Source organism: Loxodonta africana, chromosome 2, assembly GCF_030014295.1.
Source record: "Loxodonta africana isolate mLoxAfr1 chromosome 2, mLoxAfr1.hap2, whole genome shotgun sequence".
Taxonomy (NCBI): domain Eukaryota; kingdom Metazoa; phylum Chordata; class Mammalia; order Proboscidea; family Elephantidae; genus Loxodonta; species Loxodonta africana.
Genome location: NC_087343.1, coordinates 148,208,313 through 148,232,663, shown reverse-complemented (window position 1 = coordinate 148,232,663; position 24,351 = coordinate 148,208,313). Strand labels below are relative to the sequence as shown.

The 24,351-nt window shown below is 38.6% G+C and overlaps 2 protein-coding genes across 2 annotated transcripts; one reads left to right on the top strand and one right to left on the bottom strand.

Annotated features, from left to right (window-relative positions):
* The first annotated feature begins 224 nt into the window (after nucleotides 1–224).
* On the top strand, nucleotides 225–6,684 carry LECT2 (leukocyte cell derived chemotaxin 2). The gene is made up of 4 exons (XM_003404506.3): nucleotides 225–342; nucleotides 1,752–1,848; nucleotides 3,767–3,912; nucleotides 6,518–6,684. Exons 1-4 carry the CDS (start codon nucleotides 225–227, stop codon nucleotides 6,682–6,684), a joined length of 528 nt encoding a protein of 175 aa, XP_003404554.2.
* Nucleotides 6,685–16,490: 9,806 nt separating this feature from the next.
* Nucleotides 16,491–24,132, bottom strand: FBXL21 (F-box and leucine rich repeat protein 21). The gene is given in 6 exon segments (XM_003404788.3): nucleotides 16,491–16,773; nucleotides 16,776–17,222; nucleotides 17,565–17,715; nucleotides 17,718–17,738; nucleotides 22,683–22,805; nucleotides 23,767–24,132. Coding segments are annotated over 6 exon segments (1,308 nt in total). The 3' UTR covers nucleotides 16,491–16,573.
* Nucleotides 24,133–24,351: the final 219 nt, after the last annotated feature.

Here is a 24,351-nt window from a genome sequence, read left to right as displayed (position 1 = left end):
GTTAATATTTAGTCAGCTTTTCCATTAAAATTGTCTTCCTCTTCAGATCAAAGTGTTTTGAATGCTTTATTAAGTCCTACATTTGAATCAAATAGCTATCTTTGGAGTACTACAATTCGGCTTGCTTCATTCTCTTATTTTTTGGTGTCTAACATTAAGTGAAAGAAGTGAGAGATGCAAAATTCTAAGGCCAAATAGCTAGAAATTGTTGATTTTAAACTTGAATGTTCTTCAAAGAGTGCTGGAACAATTCTAATTATCAGAGGAAGAACCATCATAAGGGAAACAAAAACCAAATGCTTTCCACAGGAGTCCTCCTTTTGGCTGTTTTGATTTCAACTGGTAAGTCAAAAGTGCAATTTTAGAATCTGGGCTAATATATTAAAAACTGATTTCAGGGATAAATTTAAAAGTCATTTAAATAGAACAATCACAACCAAAACATAGTAGGTTGTTCAAAAAAGAACAGGAAGAATACACGGTGGTGAGGGAGGTTTGCCAAGGATTCCACCGGAGTGTTTTGGTTGTTCAGTGAGGAAAATATGAAAGTGGAACGGGAGGGTGTTAGGAAAAGTCCTTTGGTTGTGGTCAATGGCTAAACTGGAACAAAATTAGAAAATAAAAAGCTTCTTGTTTTGTGAAAGAAAATTTGCTAACAGAAAAAAGAGAATGCTCACTTAAAAGTCATAGTGAGAGACAAAAATGTATAAATTAATGAATAGTGTTAATATATACCTCATTTCCAAAAGATTAAATATTAGTTTGCCAAAGTTATGGTATTATGTCTCAAACAAAATGTTGGCTTGAAGCTTGGCTCCAAGGTGTAAGACTTTTGAAACCCACCTAGGCTATGCTTAATGGCCATGATCTGTTGCTTCTCTTCATAGCACTTAACATTAGTGAAAAGGAAAATGTCTTTAAATAAAGTCAACCACCAAATTAGCGGATTCTTGTTTGTACTTTTGTTTTTGTTTGTTTTGAAGTGACAGGAGGAGTTTGCTAACTGCATTTCTCTGTGAATGTTAATTTGAAATCCAGGACATTTAATTCAATTGAACATTTAGCAGCAACGCTTACTATATTAAAGAGACAAGGTGCAACTAGAACGAAGTCTGTACAAAACACACTGCGAGAGCCAGCCCTCCTCTATGTTTTACTGCTTCAGAATTTTTCATATAATTCTATCTACTTTTTCCTACCTTCTCTCCCCACCCTACCAATTTTAGCTGAAGTGGTTTGACATTTTCTTACTTCCAAGAATCTTCCTTTTCCATGTTTACAAATATGAGAGAAGTTTATTTGGCGTTACACAAACTTGGCTAGTTCAGAGTTTGCTTCTCCTTTAACTCAAACATTTGCTTGGATTTGATTTTTAGGACTAAACATAGAGAAGCATTTAAACATTATTTTTGCATTTCTAAAATTATTTTTTGAACCATGCCGTTTGATTATTTTGTGTGCCATTTTTTTTTAATCTTAAACAAACTGTAATTATAGAGGTTAATGCTTATAAATAAAACACATTTCCAAATACTCTTTATGTCATAAAACAAAATTCTGAGTCCAGAGAAAAAAGCAAATTTACATCTGAAACAGGGGTTAGAAGAAAACTGCTCCCTATACTACAGAAAATTTGGGAAAAATTATAGTGGAAACAGAATTTTAAATAGCCACTGGGAGACTTATAAGGCAAATGGAGAATGGAAATATCTCGGATCGGAAAATCTGCTTTTCATGTCTTTCCTTTTTAGTCCTGGCTGGGCCATGGGCTAATATATGTGCTGGCAAGTCTTCCAATGAAATCAGGACCTGTGATAGCCATGGCTGTGGACAGTACACTGCTCAAAGGTATGAGGTTTCCCAAATAACAAACTTTGCCCTCAACTCTCTCCCTCAGACAGCATGAACTCAGGGATGTAACCAGTTATATTAATGTCTTTCGAGCAACTTCCAAGAACTCAGTTTCAAGTATGGGCCCTGAACTGGGAAGAGAACACTGGAATAAGGAAAAGACAGAAGAAAGCAGACACCCCGATTAGGATGTTTGCACACATTGACTTAGCTCACAGGGTTTTTCTGTGGTGAAAATCAAACATCGCCATCCCACTGTAGAGATGAGAAACTTGAACTGAGGTAACAAAGAGTTAAGGAACCTGTCAAACACAATTGGCAGGTGGTGAAGTCTAGGCTTGAATTCAAGCCTCTTCTCACCAAAACGCGATGTTCTGCAGGCTCTGGAAGTTGACCATCAGAGGCTGACCACAAGCAGGCAAGAGAGCTTCTCTTCTCCAGACGTGAGGGACACACTTGTGAAGTTTTATGTAACACACAGCACCACCTTGGGGTTGCCACTTTCTATTGAAATAGCCATGTGTCCAGTTGTGTCATTGATCTCCACCCTAATTGTAGTGAAACCGTCACTTATACAGACACCACTTGTAAAGCAACCTCAAATACCTTAAATAGGGCTAAGAGACAGGACATATTGTCAAAATTGAGACTTAATTAGCTCATACCTAAAGTTTATGCACTTGACTTCCATTTTTTGGGTCTTCACCTGGAACCTGCTCAATGTTGTTTTACACATGGTTGTAACAATCCTGGTGAATTTGGTTTTTCAGGTAGTAGACTATTAGAAGGAAGAAGAGACTGGTAAAAGCAGGCATAGGAACTGCATGGAAAAGCAAAAGCTGACCACCGGAAGGACTGTTAGAGACAAATGCAAGAAACCTCATAAGCTGGAAGCATTTTCTGTTTGTGTCCCTATACACTTGAATAAACCCAGGAGGTATCACTCACTACACTAAAATACCACATGCAATAAATTATGTTTATAATAATTTTTTTGATCACTGAGAGGAAAGTAAGACTAGGGTAGCATGTGATACTTTAAAGATAAATTCCTATAAAAAGAGACTCTTTTCAAAGTGGATCTTAGAGAGGTCGAGATTCAGATATCTATAAAATTTACTTACGTGGCAATCTCACTTGCCCAAAATGCCATAGAATAATAATAGTGAATATTTGTTTAAGGCTTACTATGTACCAAGTCCCCACTTATCTGTCAGTTTGTTGTACTGTGGTGGCTTTTGTTTTGCTACAGTGCTGGAAGCTATGCCACTGGTATTTCAAATAACAGTAGGGTTACCCAGGGTGGACAGGTTTCAGTGCAGCTTCCAGACTAGGAAGAAAGACCTGGCAATCTACTTCCCAAAATTGGCCAATGAAAACCCTATGGACCACAACAATATATTGCTGGAAGATGAGCTTCCTAGGTTAGAAGGCACTCAAAATAGACAGTGGCTGCAACAATGGACTCAAGCATACCAATGAAGTGAAGGTGGCACAGGACCAAGAACCAATTCATTCTGTTGTACCTGGTGTCGCCATGAGTCAGAGCCAACTCAATGGCAACAATATGTATCAAGCACTATTGTAAATGCTTTACTCTTTACAACATACCATATTTTTACACAAATATTGTGCACATTGTATGTTTTTTGCCAACTGCACCCACCACCCTCCACCTCCCGCTATTTTCGTAAGTACACTTTGCCACACATATCTGTGGGCGTGTTAGTTGCAGAAAAATACAGCAACCTGCAGGGAGGGAGGCTAAATAGAGGAATGCCGGGACACCCTAACATGTTCTGGCAGCTTCACTGTTTGATACCCCAGTCTGGAACTAGTAGGCTAGCGCCACATGCTTGGATGATCAAGTTCCCCAGGGAGCTCCTCAGTGTGTTCACTCTTATTTACATTCTAGAAATCAAAGGCCTCACCAGGGTGTTGATGTCTTGTGCCCTGACGGATCTACTGTGTATGCACCTTTCACTGGAATGATTGTGGGCCAAGAGAAGCCTTATAAAAACAAAAATGCAGTCAATAATGGTGTTCGGATATCTGGAAGAGGTGAGAAAGGTATATATTCCTGGGACACCTACTGGAAATGCTGATGTGTATTTATCTAGTATAGTTCCAAACACAAATGTTTTATACTTCCTTCAAAATAAAACCTAGAACATAAAGGATAGAGGGTACCAAAATGGCTTCTCCTGGCTGTATATACTCCATCAAACCCAACAGCTGACTGAAAATCTTCCTTCATGTGGCCCACGTGGCTCTGGTTAACCATCTATTGAAAAAATCACTTTTGGCAATATTAACCATAATGGCTAATTTCATTTACCAAACTCTTCCCATTCAAAAATATTGGCATTTCTGCAAGCATTGCGAGGGAAATATTATCAAAGGCCTCTATGTTCTAGGTAAAGCTTGGTCTCCTGGCAAAGTATTGGGTTTGTTATCTGTTGTAATTCTACTGATGTGCAACCTACCAAGAAAAAAAAGGTACAAAGCATTTAAGTGTATAGCTCAATGGATATTCATAAAGTGAATACATCCTTGTAAGCAGCACCCAGATCAAGAAAAAGAACAGACCAGAATCTCAGAGACCTCTTGTGCCATCTTTTAGTCACTATTCCCAGCAAAGGTAATCCCAGCTTCTAACACCATATATTAATTTTACCTGTCTTTGAAAATTATATAAATAAAATTAAACAGCATGCATTCCTTTTTGTGGATCTTTCATACCATATCATGTTTGTGAGATTCATCCACATTCCTGAATGTAGTTTTAGTTTGTTCATTCTTACCGATGTATATCATTCCATTATATGCCGACACTTTCACTTATTTAGTCATTCTTTTCTAGACAGACATTTGGGTAGTTTCCAGCTTTAGGCGATTGTGAAAATACTGCTATGAAATTTCTTGCGCATGTCTTTTTCTAAAAAGTGTTATTTTATTGTGTTTTCAGTGAAGGTTTACACAGCAGTTTAGGTTCCCATTCAATAATTTCTACACAAATTGTTCAGTGACATTGGTTACATTCTTCAAACAATGTGTGAACATTCTCATTATCTCCATTCTGGTAGTTTGGTTTCCATTAACCTAGTTTCCCTACCCCCTTACATTCCCGTCTTCATTTTAAAGCAATTGTTTGCTGTTCGATCTCATATCGTTGTTGTTGTTGTTGTTGTTGTTGTTGTTAGGTGCTGTTGAGTCGGTTCCGACTCACAGCAACGCCACAGGACAGAGCAGAACTGCCCCATAGGGCTTCCAAGGATTTGAACGGCCGACCTTTTGGTTAGCAGCCAAGCTCTTAACCACTATACCACCAAGTGGTTTTTAAAGCAGCACAGTACTTACGAATGATATTATTTTTTGAGCCAATTTGTTATTTAGCTACAAGATGACCTCTGAGGTTAGTTTCGGTTCAAAATTTTGAAGAATATTTCAGGACAATAATCTCGGGGAGTCCTCCGGTCTCAATCAGTCCAGTAGTTTTTTTGTTTAGGAACCTGAGGTTCTGTTTATATTTTTCTCCCATTCTATCAGGTTCATCTATTGTGGCCCTGATTAGAACAGTCAGCAGTGGTAACTGGGCACCATCTAGTTTTTCTGGTCTCAAGGTAGATGAGGCCATGGTTTGTTTAGACTATTTGTCCTGTACTTTAGTTTCTTGAGTCTTTGGTTTCCTTTTCTTTTGCTATGGATCTTGTGCATATCTTTTAATAAGCTTATATCTGTGTTCCTATTGGGAGTGGGTCCAGAGCACATCCTCCTCACCAAGGTTGTAAGAAACACTCTGTGAGGGAGGCCACATTCTTGAGGAGTTATATGTTGGCTATTTTCTATGGGTCAGAAATGACAAGAGACACTACAATCGATTCCTGAACTTGAGCCAGTTCACAGGCCCCAAGTCCCCTGAATGAAAGGGAGACCAGATTCCTTTCAGCAAGCACCCTGCTACACAGCCAAAACTTCAAACTGTAATTCTCTCTTCCAGTCACTTCCATAGGGACCTGCAGTCATCTAACAGGGTGACTGTACATTGGGGAAGGAGAAATAATCATATTTTTAGGGATTATTTGACACTGGCTCAAAACTACCTCTAATGCCTAGAGAACCAAAAGGCCACTGTGGTCCACCAGTCAGGCTAGAGGCTTATTATGGTGATCAGTTGATCAAGGTAGTTTTCACTCAGGTTCATCTTACAGCGGGCTCAGGGCATCCCCAAATGACTGATATATTTGGCTCCAACTCTGTCATATTATATTTATTGATTATATTAACTGTGTTTCTTTATTTGGTATGTCTTATTTTAAAAAAAATGAAAATTCTTTTGGCATTCAGGAAGGCTTGTATTTTCAGTTCCAGTTATTTCCATTATTCTTTATCTTACTATCTAATACGTTTATTGCAAATGTCTTAGAGTTGACCTACTTAGTGTCTTCCTGCTATTCTTCAATGACTTTATTAAACTTTCATTTTAATCTATTTTCCCTTGGGTATCTTGTAAATTAGTGTTCATTTCTGATATGATTTGGCCATTTTCTTCCTTTCCTGACTTCAAATAACTCATTTTTTTTGTCCACTTCTTAGTTTTTGAATTTCTGATATAAGGCTACTAAACTAAAGCCCAGATAATGAAAATTTTTACTTCTTTCTTTAGGTTTCTGTATCAAAATGTTTCACATTAAGCCAATTAAGTATAAAGGTTCTATCAAGAAAGGAGAAAAACTGGGAACTCTACTGCCCTTGCAGAAGGTTTATCCTGGCATACAATCCCATGTACACATTGAAAACTGTGACATGAGTGATCCTACCATGTACCTGTAAATGGAAAACCAATGATCAGCTCTTCTAAATACAGTCACCTTCTTAAAAACCTGGATGCATAGCCTGCTTTTCAAGAAGTTTGTATTCAAATAGAAACATGATGAATCCAAGAAAGAAAACAGTATTTTGATTTCAACTAATTGTCACTTTGTTGCGTGTGTGTTTTTTAAATCGTGGTAAATATAAATATGTAACATCTGTCAATTTAACAATTTTTACATGCATAAGTCAATGCTAATTGTTACTTTGATGTGTGGGTGTCAGCTAGTTTCTCAGGGCTCTCTGATCTTTCTCTGTCACTATGTGATGTAAAGTGTTTTTAAATTTCTCAATCCTGAAGGCATAAATAAAAAAACTCAAGCTGATCCAGACTGCATTTCTGACACCTCTAAAACTAGCTACCTCTCTGCTTGAAAGTAAGAAAAAGGCTGAAGCTGTTTCTCTGGTACAGGAATAGTGAATGTTGAATAATGCTTGACACACAGTCAAGCCCAAGCCAAGACCATTGCTGTCGAGTCGATTCTGACTCAGAGTGACCCTACAGAACAGAGTGGAACTGCTCCACACAGTTTTGAAGGAGTGGCTGGTGGATGTGAACTGCTAACCTTTTGGTCAGCAGCCATAGTGTGCCATAGTTCTTAACCACTGTGCCACCAGGGCTCTAGACACACACTACACAGTAAATATTCGTTGGATAAACTGTTGGCTTCTTTTAAGCTAGTGTGATGTTTAAGATTGCGTCTCAACTTGGCTGGGCCATGATTCTCAGTATTCTGGCAGTCGTACAATGTTGCGATCACTTCCCTGTTGAGATTTGATATGTGATCACCCCCACGATGGGATTTGCTGTGAATGTATACCCGATCAGTTGAAAGGGAGTTTCCTGGGGCATGTGGCCTGCATCGAATATAAGTGGACATTCTGGCAAGGCAGGAGGGCTTTTTGCTTGTGCTGGATCCCAAACCTGGTTCCTGTTTATCTGACCTCTGATCCTTGGGACTGGAGCTAGCAGCTTACCTGTGGTCTTGCCTGCTGATCTTGGGATTCATTGATCTTCACAGCCTGTGAGCAAGAGCCCTGCTCTTTGATCTTCCAATCTTGGGTTTGCCAGCCCCTGTGGCTACATGAATCAGGAGATGCCTCTATCCTGACCCACAGACCTGGGACATTCCAGCTTCTATAACCACATAAGCCTATAAATCCCTCTCTCCATAAATATTTATATGGTTTCCTGGTTTTGCTTCTCTAGAGAACCCAGCCTGACACATTTGGTGCTGAGAGTGGTTCTAGGAAAACAAAATTGTAAGAATGAGTTTTCTAAATTGTTCTCATGTCTGGTTAGTCTCAAAGATGTTGATGACTGTGCTTCCGGCAGTAAAGAGGGCACTGCTAACCCATGGCGTGAGGTGGCAATACAAATATGCAAAATATCACCACCAATAGATCAGGTATCGGTGAAAGGCGAGGCTCTGGGTGATTGCATATGTGATACTGTTCTACAATTTTGTCAGAATGAGAAGTATAAGGGAGTTGATTGGTTGGTCCTACTTTCGCTAGACAAACTGGTGAAAGAAAGAGATGTGTTCAGAGCTTCTGAGGCAAAGTTCAAGTGCTGCATAAACAACCTCCAAATTTCCACTTGTGCCTTGAAAGAAAGCCTTATTTTTTGTTAGTAACAGAGCTGATATTGCTGAAAACCAAACCCAGAATCTTACTGTAAGAGTGGATGAATTATAACACCAACTCAACATGCCAACTTTAAGAAGTATCTGAAGTTAATGTGAGTACACTGATTGGGGAGAAATGGAATCCTGAAATGGGACGGGGGCATAAAGGCAGATAATCAGGAAGCTGGAGGTATTGAGCCCCTATATCCTGTTGAATCACTCCTGCCAACACAACTAGATCTGTCATTCCCATCTGAAGAGATTACTCCATGTTTGTCTGCTAAACCACTCTGCCCAGTAAAACCATTAGTCCCTTCACTCCCATCTAATGAGATTAGCCCAGGTGCCTCTAAAGAGTCCTTGTCTGTATCACTGCCTGGGGCATTGCCTGAGGCAGATGCTTTACACCACTGAATGTTCTCAAAACACTTCCCCGCTACCAATTTTGGCTTCTAGACCTATAACTAAAGTTCCAGTGAGCCCCAAATGGTGAAGTAGAAGTGTGACCCAGGAGAAGGTAGGCTACACTCCAAAAGAACTGCTTGACTTTTCTAATATGTACAAACAGAAACTTGAGGAACATGTGTAGGAACAGCTATTAAGGGTGTGGGATAATGGTACAAGGGACATAAAGATGGATCAGTATGAGTTTATTGATATGGGTCCACGAAGCACAGAATCTTCATTCAATGTTTCAGCTCGAGAAGTTGGGAAAGGATCTAATGGTTCATTTGGTTGGGTTGCTGAAGCATGGATTATGTGGTGGCCTACACTAAATTAAGCTGAAGTACCAGACCTGCCTTGGTATACCGAAGAAGGAGGTATCCAAATGCTTAGGGAAACTGGCATGCTAGGGCGGATTTATCAGGTTAGACCCACAGACCCACAAATGGAGTGCCCAGAGGACACACCTTCTACAACTGAGGAAATTGGATTGATATTACACAACAGAGGTAAAGAAGGGTATGTCTGGAACGCAGGAGATCCCTTAGGGTGTCTTTTAGTACTACCCTGCCCTATGATTAAAGCTAAAGGAAAACTACAGCAACCCAATTCTGACATGATTACTAATGGCCCAAACCCTTTAGGAATGATGGTTTGAGTCACCCCACCAAGCAAGGAACCACGACCAGCTGAAGTTCTTGCTGAGGGCAGAGGGAATACGGAATGGGTGGTGGAAGAAGGTAGTGCTAAATACCAGTTATGGCCATATGACCAGCTGCAGAAATGAGGACTGTAATTGTTCTGAGTATTTCTGCTTTGTATGTGTGCATCAAGAATTTGTTTTCTTCACTTATAAAATATTAGATGTAAACAGGGCTAGTGCATTTTTGGTTGTATGTGCGTTCACTGAATCATGTTACCCACAAGTATGATCTTATAAATTGTCTTTTATAATTTATATATGTTGTATGTGCCAAGTTGACAAGGGGTGGACTGTGATGGTTAAGATTGTGTGTCAAGTGGCCATGATTCTCAGTGTTCTGGCAGACCATATAATGCTGTGATCACTTCCCTGTTAAGATTTGATATGGGATCACTACTATGATGGGATCTGCTGTGAGTAGCCCATCAGTTGAAAGGGAGTTTCCTTGGGGATGAGGCCTGCATCGAATATAAGCTGACATTCTGGCAAGGCTTGAGGGCTTTTTGCTTATGCTGGATCCCGCAGCTGGCTCCTGTTCATCTGACCTCTGGTTCTTTGGACTTGAACTAGCAGCTTACCTGTGGTCTAGCCTGCTGATCTTGGGATCCATTGATCTTCACAACCTGTGAGCAAGAGCCCTGCTCTCTGACTTTCCAATCTTGGGTTCGCCAGCCCCTGCGGCTACATGAATCAGGAGAAGCTTCTATCCTGATCCAAGGACTTGGGACATTCCAGCCTCTACAAATGTGGGAGCCATTTCCTTGATACAAATTTATCTCTCTATAAATATTTATAGGCTTTACTTGTTTTGCTTCTCTAGAGAATCCAGCCTAAGACAGCTAATGAGTGAAAAGGTTTGTCAAATTGGTCAGAGGGTGAGTTGCTGGCATGGATAAGACACATTTGCTGGTCCTTCCACATTATAAGAGTGGTAGGTTTTCTATGTAATGAATGATCGTAGTCTAAGCAAATACATAATATTCTAGATTTTAGTTTAAGACTGCATTACAGGGAGAACTAGAAAGAGAAAGAGGTTTATTGTTATGTGAAATATCTTGTGGTACTGGGTCAGACCATCTCATCTAGCCATATACATATTAGTTACTTATTTCTGCTCTGTCATATACGGTCACTATGAGTCGGAATCGACTCAATGGCAACAGGTTTGGTGGGTTTTTTTTTTTTTTTTGGTTTATATCTACACATCACTATGTATTCATAGTATTCCATTGTAGTTACATTGACAACAGGTAAGAAGAGGGAAATAAGACAATACAAATGTTTAAAGGATCAGAAATAATATGGCTTCCTGGATTTTGGTCAGTCAGTAAGAAATGAATAAAAACCAAAAACCAAACCCAGTGCCACTGAGTCGATTCCAACTCATAGCGACCCTATAGGACAGAGTAGAACTGCCCCACAGAGTTTCCAAGGAGCACCTGGCGGATTCAAACTGCCGACCCTTGGGTTAGCAGCCATAGCACTTAACCACTACACCACCAGGGTTTCTAAGAAATGAATAAGTTAAATTAATCATACTGGGAACTTTCTTCATGAATTTTTGCTTAAATTCTTTTAGAATATAGAAAACTCCAACAGAATGATTCTGTTCTTATGTGTAGATATGTGAGAGGAAAATATAATTAATTGAAGTTTATTACTAGAGAAGCAGTTGCATTTGTATACCAGCACATAGGAGTAAGAATGTTCCTGACATCATTATTTGTCATAGCAAAGCAAAACCTGGAACAACTCAAATGCCCATCAACAGAGAAATGGATGAATTATGGCATTCACAACAAAATGGATGAAATCACAGCAATGCAATTCTGAGTAAAAACCAAGTCCAAAAGATTACGTATAGTATGATACTCTTTTTATACATAAAAAATTATTGAAACCAAACCAGATTTTTTTTTTAGGATGTGACAAAACTGTGTAAAAGGGAAAGCAAGAAAATAACGAACACTAGTTACCTCGAGATTGACTAGGACAGGGCCATGTAAAAAGATTTAAATTACTATCAATGCAGTGGTTCTGCAGTTGGGAGATGATTTCCTGGGTGTTTATTATTACGAATAATACGTTAACAGGGCTTACATGTGATGGCAGGAAGACGGGAGAGTTAATGGTGACTCTGGGAAAGCTTAGTCTATGTCACACAGTTAGCACTTCCTTAAGTCCAGTTAGATACTATTCTCTACTGTGTCACAACACCTTATACAAGACTAACAAATTATTTTTAATTAAAAAAGAAAACTATAGCCAGCACTGTCTGGTTTGCTCATCCACCTTATTCACCTCCTTGGTGCCAAATAACTAGGTTGCTTCCAGAAGTTAAATTTGTTTTCAAAGACAAAGGCTGTGCTGGTATTGAGGATACAAAAGGAAAAAAAGAAAATATACACATGGGCTTTAAAGGCGATTTTAAAAGCAGAGTTCTAAAATGTCTGAACAATGAAATACATGCTTAGCCGTCTCAGTAATCAACCTCCTGAAGTGATTATTTGGGGGCCAAAGCCCATTTGGATATGGATATTGCTTTAATAAAACCAGGCTCATGAACGGGAATGGGAGTTTCCCTAAGGTGGCACGAGAATGCTGCCTTTTGCCTGGCATTGGACAGGCCCTGCTGAATGGAAATATGAACTTTGGATAAAAAGTCTTCTTTCTATGATCTGGAATTGACTCCACAGCAATGGGTTTGGTTTGATTTTTGTTTCGCAGAAAGACATGGAATAGAGCGCCACCTGGTGCGTTATATGAGGGTTTCTTGTTTGTTTTTAATTTTCTAATTCTTTAGTGTTCAGCGTCAAAATGCTCAGCTTAGGTTAAAGTATTGTAAAGGCTCAAAGAAGAGAGGAGTAATAGTACTGAATAACTTATTTTTCCCTAGTTAAAAAACAAAAAACCAACCCACTGCTCTTGAGCCAATTCCAACTCATAGCAACTCCGTAGGGTTTCCAAAGCTGTAAATCTCTACTAAAGCAGATTGCCACATCTTTTTCCTGTGGAGCCCCTGGTGGTTTTGAACCACCAACCTTTTGGCTAGCAATCAATCACTTTAACTACTGTGCGCTAGGAAGAAGTTTTTACAATATATACTCCAAAAACTGTGGTGTCAGATATTCTAGTTGTCTCAACAGCTATACATAAATAAATGTGAACAAAATCAATTTTTATTTTGAAAAGTTTCTGAGTGATCTGCAGGAAATTAATTTAGTGGAAGAACAAGACCAGTAGCCAATTAAGAGGCCAGGCTTAAAGAGGGAAGAATCCTTACATCCTTGTGACAACATTTATCACGTTTAGTGGCGTATTAACGGCAATACATACATATCCTTAGAAGTCTGCTTGCCTCCTGACTCATCTCCCCAATATTTAGTATAACACAGATGTGCCCAACAAGGTTCATGAGGAACAGCAAAAACCCCAGAATCTTACTTTTGTGTTTGCTCAATACAACATACAAAAGGATTATTTTTTCCTCCGCTCTCTCCATTTACCTTGTCCACAAAATTATTCTAGCTTTTCTAGAAGCCTCTAAAAAATGCAAAAAAAAAAACCATTTTTTAACATGGTCAAGTTTGCTTATAGAACTGAATTGTTTTTTCAAAGCCTAAAACTTGAAACCCATCTAATGTCAAACTCATTCATTTATCTAGAATTCTCTAATCTTACATAAACAGTACCTTTTACATACTTCCAAAGTAAATGGAGATGTTTTCATTACGTGAAACACTAAAAATACTCTGTATTTTCTTGTCTTGTTTTTGGCTGCCCTAAAATTGTTTTGTTCTGTGATTTATCAACCCAGTAAGTCAGACCAACCAGAGTAATTTAACCAAGTTAATGAACTTTATTCTGAGTCTTGCTCTAAGATTCATTACAGTGTCTAGTTCATTAGGTTTGACTACTGGGCCATACTAAAGATAGTACCATCCAGAGTAGGAATGTCTCGCTCAATGTAAAAGTTAACCACTGGTACTCATTCTCTCTCTAAGCTAGCAGGCTATGGGGAGAAACTCCACCTTCATCAGGTGAGACTAGAGGCTTCTCTCTTCAGTATTTCCAACATTACTCTGATCTCCAACCAATCTGCCCCTCCATCTCAGTTATGCCATTTAAGTTTGTTTGCCCTGTTATTCTAATTGGAAACCCTGGTGGCGTAGTGGTTAAGTACTGCAGCTACTAACCAAAGGGTCAGCAGTTCAAATCCACCAGGCGCTCCTTGGAAACTCTATGGAGCAGTTTGACTCTGTCCTATAGGGTCACTATGAATTGGAATTGACTTGATGGCGCTGGGTTTGTTTTGTTTTGTTTTGGTTATTCTAATCAAATTTTAGTTTCCAATTATAAGCTATGTCTTTGAGTCCTCTAGAGAAGCAAAACCAGTAAACCATATATATATATATATATATACATATACATATATATAGAGAGAGAGAGAGAGATTTATATCAAGGAAATGGCTCACGTGGTTGTAGAGGCTGGAATGTCCCAAGTCTGTGGGTTACGCTGGAGGCTTCTTCTGGCTCACAGGCTGCAGAGACTGACGAATCCCAAGACTGGCAGGCAAGACAGAAGATAAGATGCTAGACCAAGTCCCAAGAACCAGAGGTCTGACAACAGGAGCCAGCTGCAGGATTCAGAGCGAGCAAAAGCCCACAAGCCTTGTTAGGAAGTCCACCTATATTGGATGTGGTCCACACTCCCAAAGAAACTCCCTTTCAACTGACTGTCTACTCATAGCAGATCCCATCATAGAAGTGGTCATATCAGATCTCATCATGGAGGTGATTACATCATTATACGACTGCCAAACCACGTCCTAACTGCCAAACCACTGAGAATCATGGCCCAGCCAAGTTGACGCACAACCTTAACCATCACTAGCTGAAATAACAAGGAATAACTTATATGGTCTGCAATAATAGTAACTCAGTCTTTAAGAAATTGGGTTTTTTAGCCAGTAATATTAGCTCCACTGACAATCACTGTAAGAAGAACGGCCAGGAAATCTACTTCCAAAAATTAGCCGTTGAAAATCTCATAGGTCACAACAGAGCACTATCCAACTTGCTTGCTTTGGACATGTCATCAGGAGTTATCAATCACTAGAGAAGGACATCATGTTTGGTGAAGCAGAGGGCCAACAAGGAAGTGGGAGATCTTTGGTGAGAAGAACTGGTATAACAGCCACAACGATGGACTTGAGCATGCCAGCGATTCTGAGGATGACGCAAGGCCAGGCAGTGTTCCATTCCGTTGTATATGAGGTCAGCATGAGTCAGGGTCAACTCAATGGCAGCTAACAGCATAACAGCACTGAGTACTTACTAGTGTACCATATGCTGTTCTAAGAGGTGTGCACAAACTCAAAGGTGAATGAGATGAAGTCCCTGCTCTTACAGAGTTCACTGTGAGAAAGAACGTGGTACAGTGGCAAGGCCGTACGCACGAGTATTGTTTCTAAATAAAGGATATAAAAAAAAGTGCTAATTTTTAAAAACGCCACTTACAAATCACAACGTATTCTAATTTCTTAATAGGTAAGAATACTCAAATTTTTTCCCTTATTAAAAAAAAACTCAAAATTGGAAAATAATTAACATATTTCTAACTTTTTTTTTCAGTTTACTTGTTCTCTTAGAAAGAAACTTAAGATATTGAGGAGAGGACTTAGGGAAACAAAAGTGAAAAAGAAAATATTTGAGTAAAAAGTGTTGAGTGCCTTCTGTATGTTAAATATTATGCCAGATGCTGGGGACACAGCAGTATGCAAAAACCAACAGTGATCTTGCATGATGGAGTTTACAGGGCAACAGGCTAAGCAGATAATATTCATACAAGCAATTGTCAAATTACAATGGTCACAAGGGCCACAAAGGGAAGTCAGTGAGTGCTGACAACATGTGCAACAGAGAGCTGGCCTACAAGAGGGGAGATGGGCTGGTGTCACAGAAGGCTTCCCTGAGGAAATGATGTCTTGAGAAAGATCAGAGGGAACTCTAAGTAGAGAGAAGAATGTGTGCACAATGCCCTGTGACTAGAAGATACACTGCAGTTCTCAGGAACTGAGAGGGAGTGGGAGCAGAAGGGCACCGGGGAGCTTGAATGTGGTGGGAAATGAGATTGAGAAGTAGAGAGAAGCCAGACCTTATGGGGCCTTGTAGGTCCATTTTAAGACTACATATCTCTTTCTTCATCCTAAAGACAATAAACCAAAAAAAACCAAACCCATTGTCATCAAGTTGATTCCAACTCATAGAGACCCTATAGGACAGAGGAGAATTGCCCCACAGTTTCCAAGGAGCAGCTGGGGGATTAGAAACCACTGGCCTTTTGGTTAGCAGCCATAGCTCTTGACCACTGTGTCACCAGGGATCCCTTAAAGGCAATAGGTAGCCACTGAAGAGTTATAACTGTGTCACTGATTAAATTAAGAGATTACTTGTGCAAAGGCTCTGGCAGAGTTCTAGAAACATAATAGCACGTGACTAAGTGCTGATTCCCTCCCAAATATACTCTGCAAAACTGATCTCTTTATCTAGGTAGCACATTTAATTAATTAATAATCACAGTATCTTTGCAAAATCAATTAGTATTATTTAATTTTAACCTAATTCCTGTTTTTTACCATTAATATAATAAAGTAGAATTCAAAGTACCTTGCAAATTAGAAGTTGTTTATTGAAGCACAAGATGACTTTCGTTAGGGCTAAAAACTCTGTAAGTATAATTAAGTAAGCCTTTGTATCTATATTGTGATTTTCCTCTTAGTTTTTAATACTACATATTTTATAAAATATATTAATAGCAATATGATATAAAAGCAATTAGAACAATAGGAAATTATAAAATAAATGACATAATTATTTATGGAGATTTGTGGCCTCTCAAATTTCTCATATTTTTTCCAAATGTTTCTATAGCAATCCATTGTGAGAGCTTGCCAACGATAAAATATTTACCTAAAATATTTCAACAATGCCGTCTTAAAATTTACATTTGCACAGACAGAAAGAAGCTAATCTTACTGGTTAAAAAAAAATTAAGACTCTTTGGTGGCAAATTAGCAGATAGGCATCACATCAGGGAACCACATTTTTCCCAGGTGTTTGGAGACTTCAGTGTGAATCTCACCTAGGTTATAACTGTCATCAGGGATCAAAACTTCTTCCATTATAGAGATCTGGGTAAGCCTTCTCCCATATAGACTTACAAATTCAATCAATGCACTGCAGCTAACTTCACATTCACTGAGGCCAAGGCTGTTAAGTTTTTACAGTGTTCAGCAATACAAACAAGTTCATTATCGAGAGGCTGAAGACCATTAGCACATACCACAAACTCAATTAGTCGTGGACAGTTAAGACCTATCCGTCCCAGAACTGCTTTGCTTACCGAACGACCAAAATAAAGATGAGTAACAGGGGTTATAACAGGGGTTTCTTCTGTGAAGAATGTCTCAAATTCCTCTTCATACGAAAAGAAGTACATAACAACATTAACTCCAGGGGACTGTTTAATGAGTACATCCCAACTTTGTTTTTTAATAGAATGAAACTGAACCTGTCCAGGGTTTTTACTCACAATGTCAATTCGAAGATGTTCGAGGTTAACATGAGTCTCCCTTGAAAGCGCTCGGAGAAGTTCATCACTTAGAGTGTAATAATTTAATGCCAGTTCTCCTTGACAACGATCAGCTACACAGAGGATTCCTGAGGGAAATGGGGAATAATTCTTAAGAATGAAGAATCATACTGATAATTAATATAACACTTTGTATAAATTTAAATTTGATATTAGCTATTCATTATTTGCTAAAATAGACATCTAACAATTTCTAAGAAGTTGATTGCCAAGATACACATATAATTAAAATACTTTCATGAGAAGCAATTTAACATATATTTAGCTTGTAGATTAAGACTTCTTTTGGAAAAAAATTACTTTAATGAATTATATTTCATAAGTATGTAACTTTCAATTAAAAACTCCATTGTTACTACTACCATGATTAAAAAAAAAAAGTCACTCAATCTTTAAAAACACGAACCTACCATCAGATGAAACATGAGGACAGCTACTCGATTCTAGGAGCCTTAGAGTGTCACTATCATTGGCCACAAGAATCTTTAATGAAGGATCGTCCCCTGGTGTATCCTCAATTTTGATTGACGATAATGACTTTGAGTTGACGAAAACCACTGTTTAAGTGCTGACACAAAATGAGACTGCAGAAGAAAAAAAAATAATAGTATTAAAAAATCTATAGCTTTAATCAAATAGTTCACTAAAATTATATCAACAAATGGTAACAATATGATAGTAAAAGCAACCAACATACAACTGTTTTTCTCAATACCATTAACAAGCAGAGAACATTTTTATAACAAAGTATAGTTTTATAGTTGGTAAATGGTATGGCGGGAACTGGTTTTATTTGGGTTCATGGTGGGAAAGGAAGAAGTTTCAAAGAGTTCATAAAACATGTCTTTCAATTATTTCTACTCCTAAGGATTTGGTTTTCAACATTAAATAGATACAATTATGTTTATTTCCTAGAAAAGGGGTTGGTAAACAATGGCCCATAGGTCAAATCCAGCCTGTTTTTATATGGTTCACTTACTAAGAATAATTTTTTTTATATTTTTAAATAGTTGAAAAAAATTTTTTTGACATATGAAAATTACATGAAATTCAAATTTCAGTGTCCACAACAAAGTCTGATTGGAACACCACCACACTCATTTATTTACATACTGCCTAAACTCTGGTGGTGTAGTGGTTAAGAGCTATGGCTGCTAACCAAAAGGTCGGCAGTTCAAATCCACTAGGCGCTCCTTGGAAACTCTATGGGGCAGCTCTACTCTGTCCTATAGGGTCACTATGAGTCAGAATCGACTTGAGGGCAATGGCTTTTTTGGCTTTTATGTCTGCTTTTGGAGCCCTGGTGGCACAGTGGCTAAGCACTCAGCTGCTACCTGAAGGGCTGGTAGTTCAAACCCACCAGCCGATCCACCGGAGGATGATGAGGCAATCTGCTTCTGAAAAGATTTATAGCCTTGGAAACCCTATGAGGCAGTTCTGTTCTGTCCTTTAGGGCTGCTATGAGTCCTAATTCAACTTGATAGCAACGGGTTTGGTTTGGGTTATGTCTGCTTCCACACTGTGACAGAACTGAGTAAAAGAACTGAGTAGCTTTGGCAAAAACTATATGATTTACAAAGCCTGAAATGTTTACCACCCTGGACCTTTTTGATCCCTCCCCTATAAGATACAGAATTTTTATGTTTTATTCACACCTGTATTTCCAGCACCTAAAACATATCTGGCATATAGTGGATGGTCAGTAAATATCTGCTGAATCAATGAATAAAGAGGTGATTTCACAATCTTCAGTTGCATGCTTTTGCTAGTAAATTATTTGAAGAAAGTAAATCCAAATTTTCATACGGTTGGAAGATTGGCAAATTAAAGCTTATTTATAGTTTGGCCTCTAAATGGTAGAATTTTACAAGTTTCCAGATCCAGTGTTTTTTGGCAAAGATGGAAAAGCCTGGAAAGCAAACCCACTTATGATTACTTTCCCTTTTTCAAAATCAATTTGAATTCTACCAGAGTTTCAACTGTCCCTATTAGAATGACTAAAAATCCTGATTAATTTATAAAGAACCTTACTGATTCACATTAATAGTAAAAAAAAAAAATTAAGTCATAGAAGGCTACATATCTTTACTACATTTTATGGTGGCAAAGATAAATGCATCGTTCTTTTCCCTCAGGAAATACAGGTAACCCCAGGTTACGAATATCTGACTTATGGACAACGCCTACTTGCCCTCCCCTGTTGTTGTTAGGTGCTGTCAAGTTGGTTCCAACTCACAGCGACCCTATGTACAACAGAAGGAAACACCGCCCGCGCCTGCGCCATCCTCACATGGTTGTTATGCTTGAGCCCATTGTTGCAGCCACCATGTCAATCCATCTCCTTGAGGGTCTTCCTCTTTTTCACTGATCTTCTACCAAGCATGATGTTCTTCTCCAGGGACTGATCGATCCCTCCTGATAACATGTCCAAAGTATGTGAGATGAAGTTTCACCATCCTTGCTTCTAAGGAGCATTCTGGCTGTACTTCTTCCAAGATAGATTTGTTTGTTCTTTTAGCAGTCCACGGTATATTCAGTATTCTTTGACAACACAATAATTCAAAGGCATCAATTCTTCTTCAGTCTTCTTTATTCATTGCCCAGCTTTCGCACGCATATGAGGCAAATGAAAACACCATGGCTTGGGTCAGGTGCACCTTAGTCCTTACAGTGGCATCTTGCCCTTTAATATTACGGAAATTTAAGGCTAAATAAGAACGACTTACGTACAAACTAGGAACATATCTCATTTGTAACCTGGGGACTGCCTGTATAAAGTTTGTTTTTCTTTTAAACAACTCCTGAAAAACACAGTTCAGCATAAGGGTACATATTTCATTATAATAACATTTGTTTAACATTTTACGCTTGGCAAAATGGTTCCTCAGTTACAAATGAAAAAACTGAGACTAGAAGAGATCCACAACCTTGCCAGAAGCCACAGAGCCCATTTTTACTGTGGAGGCAAAACTTAAAATGAAGCCTGCTAAGTCCTGGTACCTTGCTCTGGCGACTACATTAGCTATCCTAGAAGCTGGCACTGGAACTTCAGGTGCAACATTGGAGACAGCTTTTAGGATCTAAGAAGAATTTCAGGCTAATCTGATTTTTAGTTGATAAACAAGGAAGTAACTATTCAGAAGTAGTAAGCTTTCATCTGATTACTAATATTACTCTAATCCACAAGTGACCCATTTTTTCACCATATCTCTTAAAAAGATAAACAGGCTAGCAGAAATGCTTGCTAAGAGAGCCATGACCCAGTTTATAAGAGAGAAGATGATACAAAGACTTTAACCTCTTCCACAGGAAACTTTCCATTAGCCAGTTTTACCAACAACCATGTTGTTGTTGTTAGGTGCCATCGAGTTGCTTCTGAGTCATAGTGACCCTATCTAAAATAAAATGAAACACTGCTTGGTCCCGTGCCATCCTCACAGTCATTGCTATGTTTGAACCCATTGTTGCAGCCACCGGGTCAATTCATCTCATTGAGGGTTTTCCTCTTTTTCACTGACCCTCAACTTTACCAAGCATTATGTCCTTCTCCAGGGACTGGTTCCTCCTGATAACGTGTCCAAAGTAAGTGAGACACAGTCCTCCCATCCTTGCTTCTAAGGAGCATTCTGGCTGTACTTCTTCCAAGACAGATTTGTTTGTTCTTCTGATAGTCCCTGGTATAGTCAATATTCTTCACCAACACCATAATTCAAAGGCATCAATTCTTCTTCAGCCTTCCTTATTCATTGTCCAGCTTACACATGCATATGAGGCAACTGAAACTATCATGGCTTGGGTCAGACACACCTTAGTCCTCAAAGTGACATCTTTGCTTTTTAACACTTTTAAGAGGTCTTTTGCAGCAGCTTTATGCAATGCAATGTTTTGTTTGATTTTCTGACTGCTGCTTCCATGGGCACTAATCGTGGATCCAAGTAAAATGAAATCCTTGACAACTTCAGTCTTTTCTCTGTTTTTCACAGTATTGCTTATTGGTCCAGTTATGAGGATTTTTGTTTTCTTTATGTTGAGGTGTAATCCATACTGAAGACTGTAGTCTTTGATTTTCATCAGTAAGATCAAGTCCTCTCCATTTTCAGCAAGCAAGGTTATGTCATCTGCATATTGAAGTTGTTAACAAGTCTTCCTCCAATCCTGATGCCACATTCTTGGTCACATAGTCCAGCTTCTCAGATTATCTGCTCAGCATACAGACTGAATAAGGTGAAAGGATACAACCCTAACCCACACCTTTCTTGATTTTAACCATTCAGTATTCCCTTGTTCTGTTTGAACAACTGCCTCTTTGTCTGTGTTGAGGTTCCACATGAGCACAATTAAGTGTTCTGAAATTCCCATTCTTTACAATGTTACCTGTAATTTGTTATGATCCACACAGTGGAATGACTTCACATAGTCAATACGATTTATAATGGGTTTACAATGGTACACAGAATAGACAAAATTCCTGCCTTCCAGGAGCTTATGCTTTGGTCTGGGGAGATGATACTAAACAAGCTAAAAAAACAACTAAATTGGTCATTTCAGGTACTGATGAATGATATGAAGAAGACAAAAATATGGCAATATAGCAGAGAATTACTAGGGTAGGAAGTGCTGTTTTAGCAAAAGTGATCAAGGAAGGACTCTGGAGAGACAACATTCAAGCTGAAGTCTGAATGAAGAGAAGAAATTCATTAATTTCTGTGGAAGTGACTTCTGGCTGTCTCCCAAAAGCCATTCATCCTTTCTCCTTCGGTAAACCAGTCTCGGTCTTTAGCTGGGCACACTGCCATCCAGTTAGAGATTTTTCCAGCTTCCCTGAAATCTGGTGTAGCCATGGAACTAAGTTTTGGCCAATGAGATATAAATAGGAGCACTATGTACTCCTTACGGGTAGTCTCCTTGAAAAAAAGCTCAGAAAGCCATCCTGGACAATGAAAATGAAAACATCTTGGAGATGGCACAGTGGCTGGAAGGAGCCTGGGTTCCTGACAATTTCACGCCAGCTGCGGACTGACTCACCTATGGATTTCTTTAATGTAAGAAAAATAAACTTTGATCATATGTTTTAAGCTACTGTTATCTTGGAATTTCTACTATATTGACCCAAACATAGTCTTTATTAGTATAGCTCATTTAGTTAAATATTATGCTGCTCCACTCCACTGACAAGGCTATAAAATTACAGGAAAAACATCTACCGTTGCCCCTACATTCCATATATTCAAAGTAACTAGGTAAACTGGCACTTGAAAATTTCAAGTATATACCTTTTTTTTTTTTTACCTAAATTATAATAATGACATCTGCTTTGGAAACAACTACTAAAATTAAGAACTATGATATATATGAAGAAAACAAGCATAAGCTATTTTGACACAAACAAGTGCTAGTCAACAAAAAAACTACTTTAAAAAATACTTTGAATACACGTAGAATATGGTCTGTTTTTAAGAATCCTTTTGCCTCGTGTGGTAATATTTAAGAATTTTAGTCTATCTCACAAAAAAACACAGTATCCTTACCTTTGACACATTCATAAAACTTGGCTTGGTTGTTGAAATCAGACCCAAAGTCCGGATAGAACAATTTACCAGCTGAGAAAGCATATCACAGGCAGCTTCTGCTGACTCAGTACTACTGTCAACCTATAAGGACAAATTCAAATCTTAAATAACTTCCTGGATGTATTTTATCAGATTGTTAATGGCCACATAATTATTTAACAGGATTCAGTTGTAAAATTTTATTATTCCTTCAGGCTATAAAGTAAATTGGTATTTTTTCTTTATACAGTGTCTCTGACTCCAAAGTCAGAAATAGGGATGATTACAAATTAATTTCCCAAGCACTTCATACTTTCAAATCTTTATCTTGCACAGCAAATGAATTGTAATAACTAGTGTGATGGTTAGTTTTATGTGTCAACTTAGCTAGGCTACGGTGCCCAGTTGTGTGGTCAAACACTGGCCTTGAAGTAGTTGCATGTGATTAAATCAGCCAGCCTTAAGTAAAACAGAATAAAAAAACAGAATAGCCTCCGTAATACGGCTGGACCTCCACCACTCAGATGAAGGCCTTAGAGCAAAAGTTTTCCCTAGGGAGTTTTCTGCCTCCAGAATATAAACAGGAATCTTGCCGAAGTCCTCCACTCTTCCAGTTCCCTTGCCTATAGATCTTGGGACATAAAAATTTTCAGCCTATCAGCTGACCTACAGATTTTGGACTTGCCAGTCCCCACAACTGTGTGAGCCAATTCTTAAGATAAATCTCTCCCTGCGTGTGTCTGTGTGTGTGTGTGTGTGTCTGTGTGTGTGTGTGTGTCTGTGTGTGTCTGTGTGTGTGTCTGTGTGTCTGTGTGTGTGTGTATCTCACTGGTTCTGTTCCACTAGAGAACCCTAAGACAACTAACGTGTAGACAAAAGGAACTAAACTCTGGCTTCTTCATGATAACCCAAGGTTATGCAAATAACTACAGAAAAACAGGAAAAAGTTTGGGATGAAAATTCCGCAGTTTCACTGCCTGCCTCAAAATGAGGACCTAGATACACAGAAATGTTGTTAACAAAACTTAAGTCATTGTTTCTACCGAACTCTTATTTTTCTTACTTTAAAGCTGACGTGCTATAGATGAGCAGCATGTTTTCTAATTATCTACTGAATGAGATCAGGATGAGTGGACTTAAAGTATGAAGTAGCTGACTGGTTCAATTCAAATTCAAACTTTCTCCAAAGGTCAGGAATATGAAAAACTTCATTCCATCTTCTACATACAGAAGATGCACGGGCCCAATCTATTAAAGGAAGATACTGAAAAATACGTAACACTACGTGGTGAGGCAAACTCCCCCAGTCTAGGAGAACTGTGTACATCTGAGCCTGGTTGAGAGAAGAGGAGAATCCCAGTTTTGACTGTTTCGCTGCTGGTGAAGACTGGGGAATTTTATTCACAACAGATAAACTGTTCCTCTTCATTCTGTAAACATTAAAACAATTTAAGTGTTTGATAATTTTTTTTATACATTTCCATCAAATATCTGTGCCCCATTTGTACAGAAAACAACATTAGAAAATGGAAAAGAGTATAATGGATACAATTTTAACAGTAACCTTCCACTTTCATGTACTGATAGCTACTGCTACATGCTTGGGATACAGAGATAAATAATACAGAAGCTGTTCTCAAAGAGCTTA

Coding starts and splice junctions, on each gene's coding strand:
- LECT2 (XM_003404506.3), top strand. CDS start 225: ATGTTCTTCAAAGAGTGCTGGAACAATTCTAATTATCAGAGGAAGAAC. Junction 343..1,751: donor GGCTGTTTTGATTTCAACTG/GTAAGTCAAAAG, acceptor TTTCCTTTTTAG/TCCTGGCTGGGCCATGGGCT. Junction 3,913..6,517: donor TGTTCGGATATCTGGAAGAG/GTGAGAAAGGTA, acceptor TTCTTTCTTTAG/GTTTCTGTATCAAAATGTTT.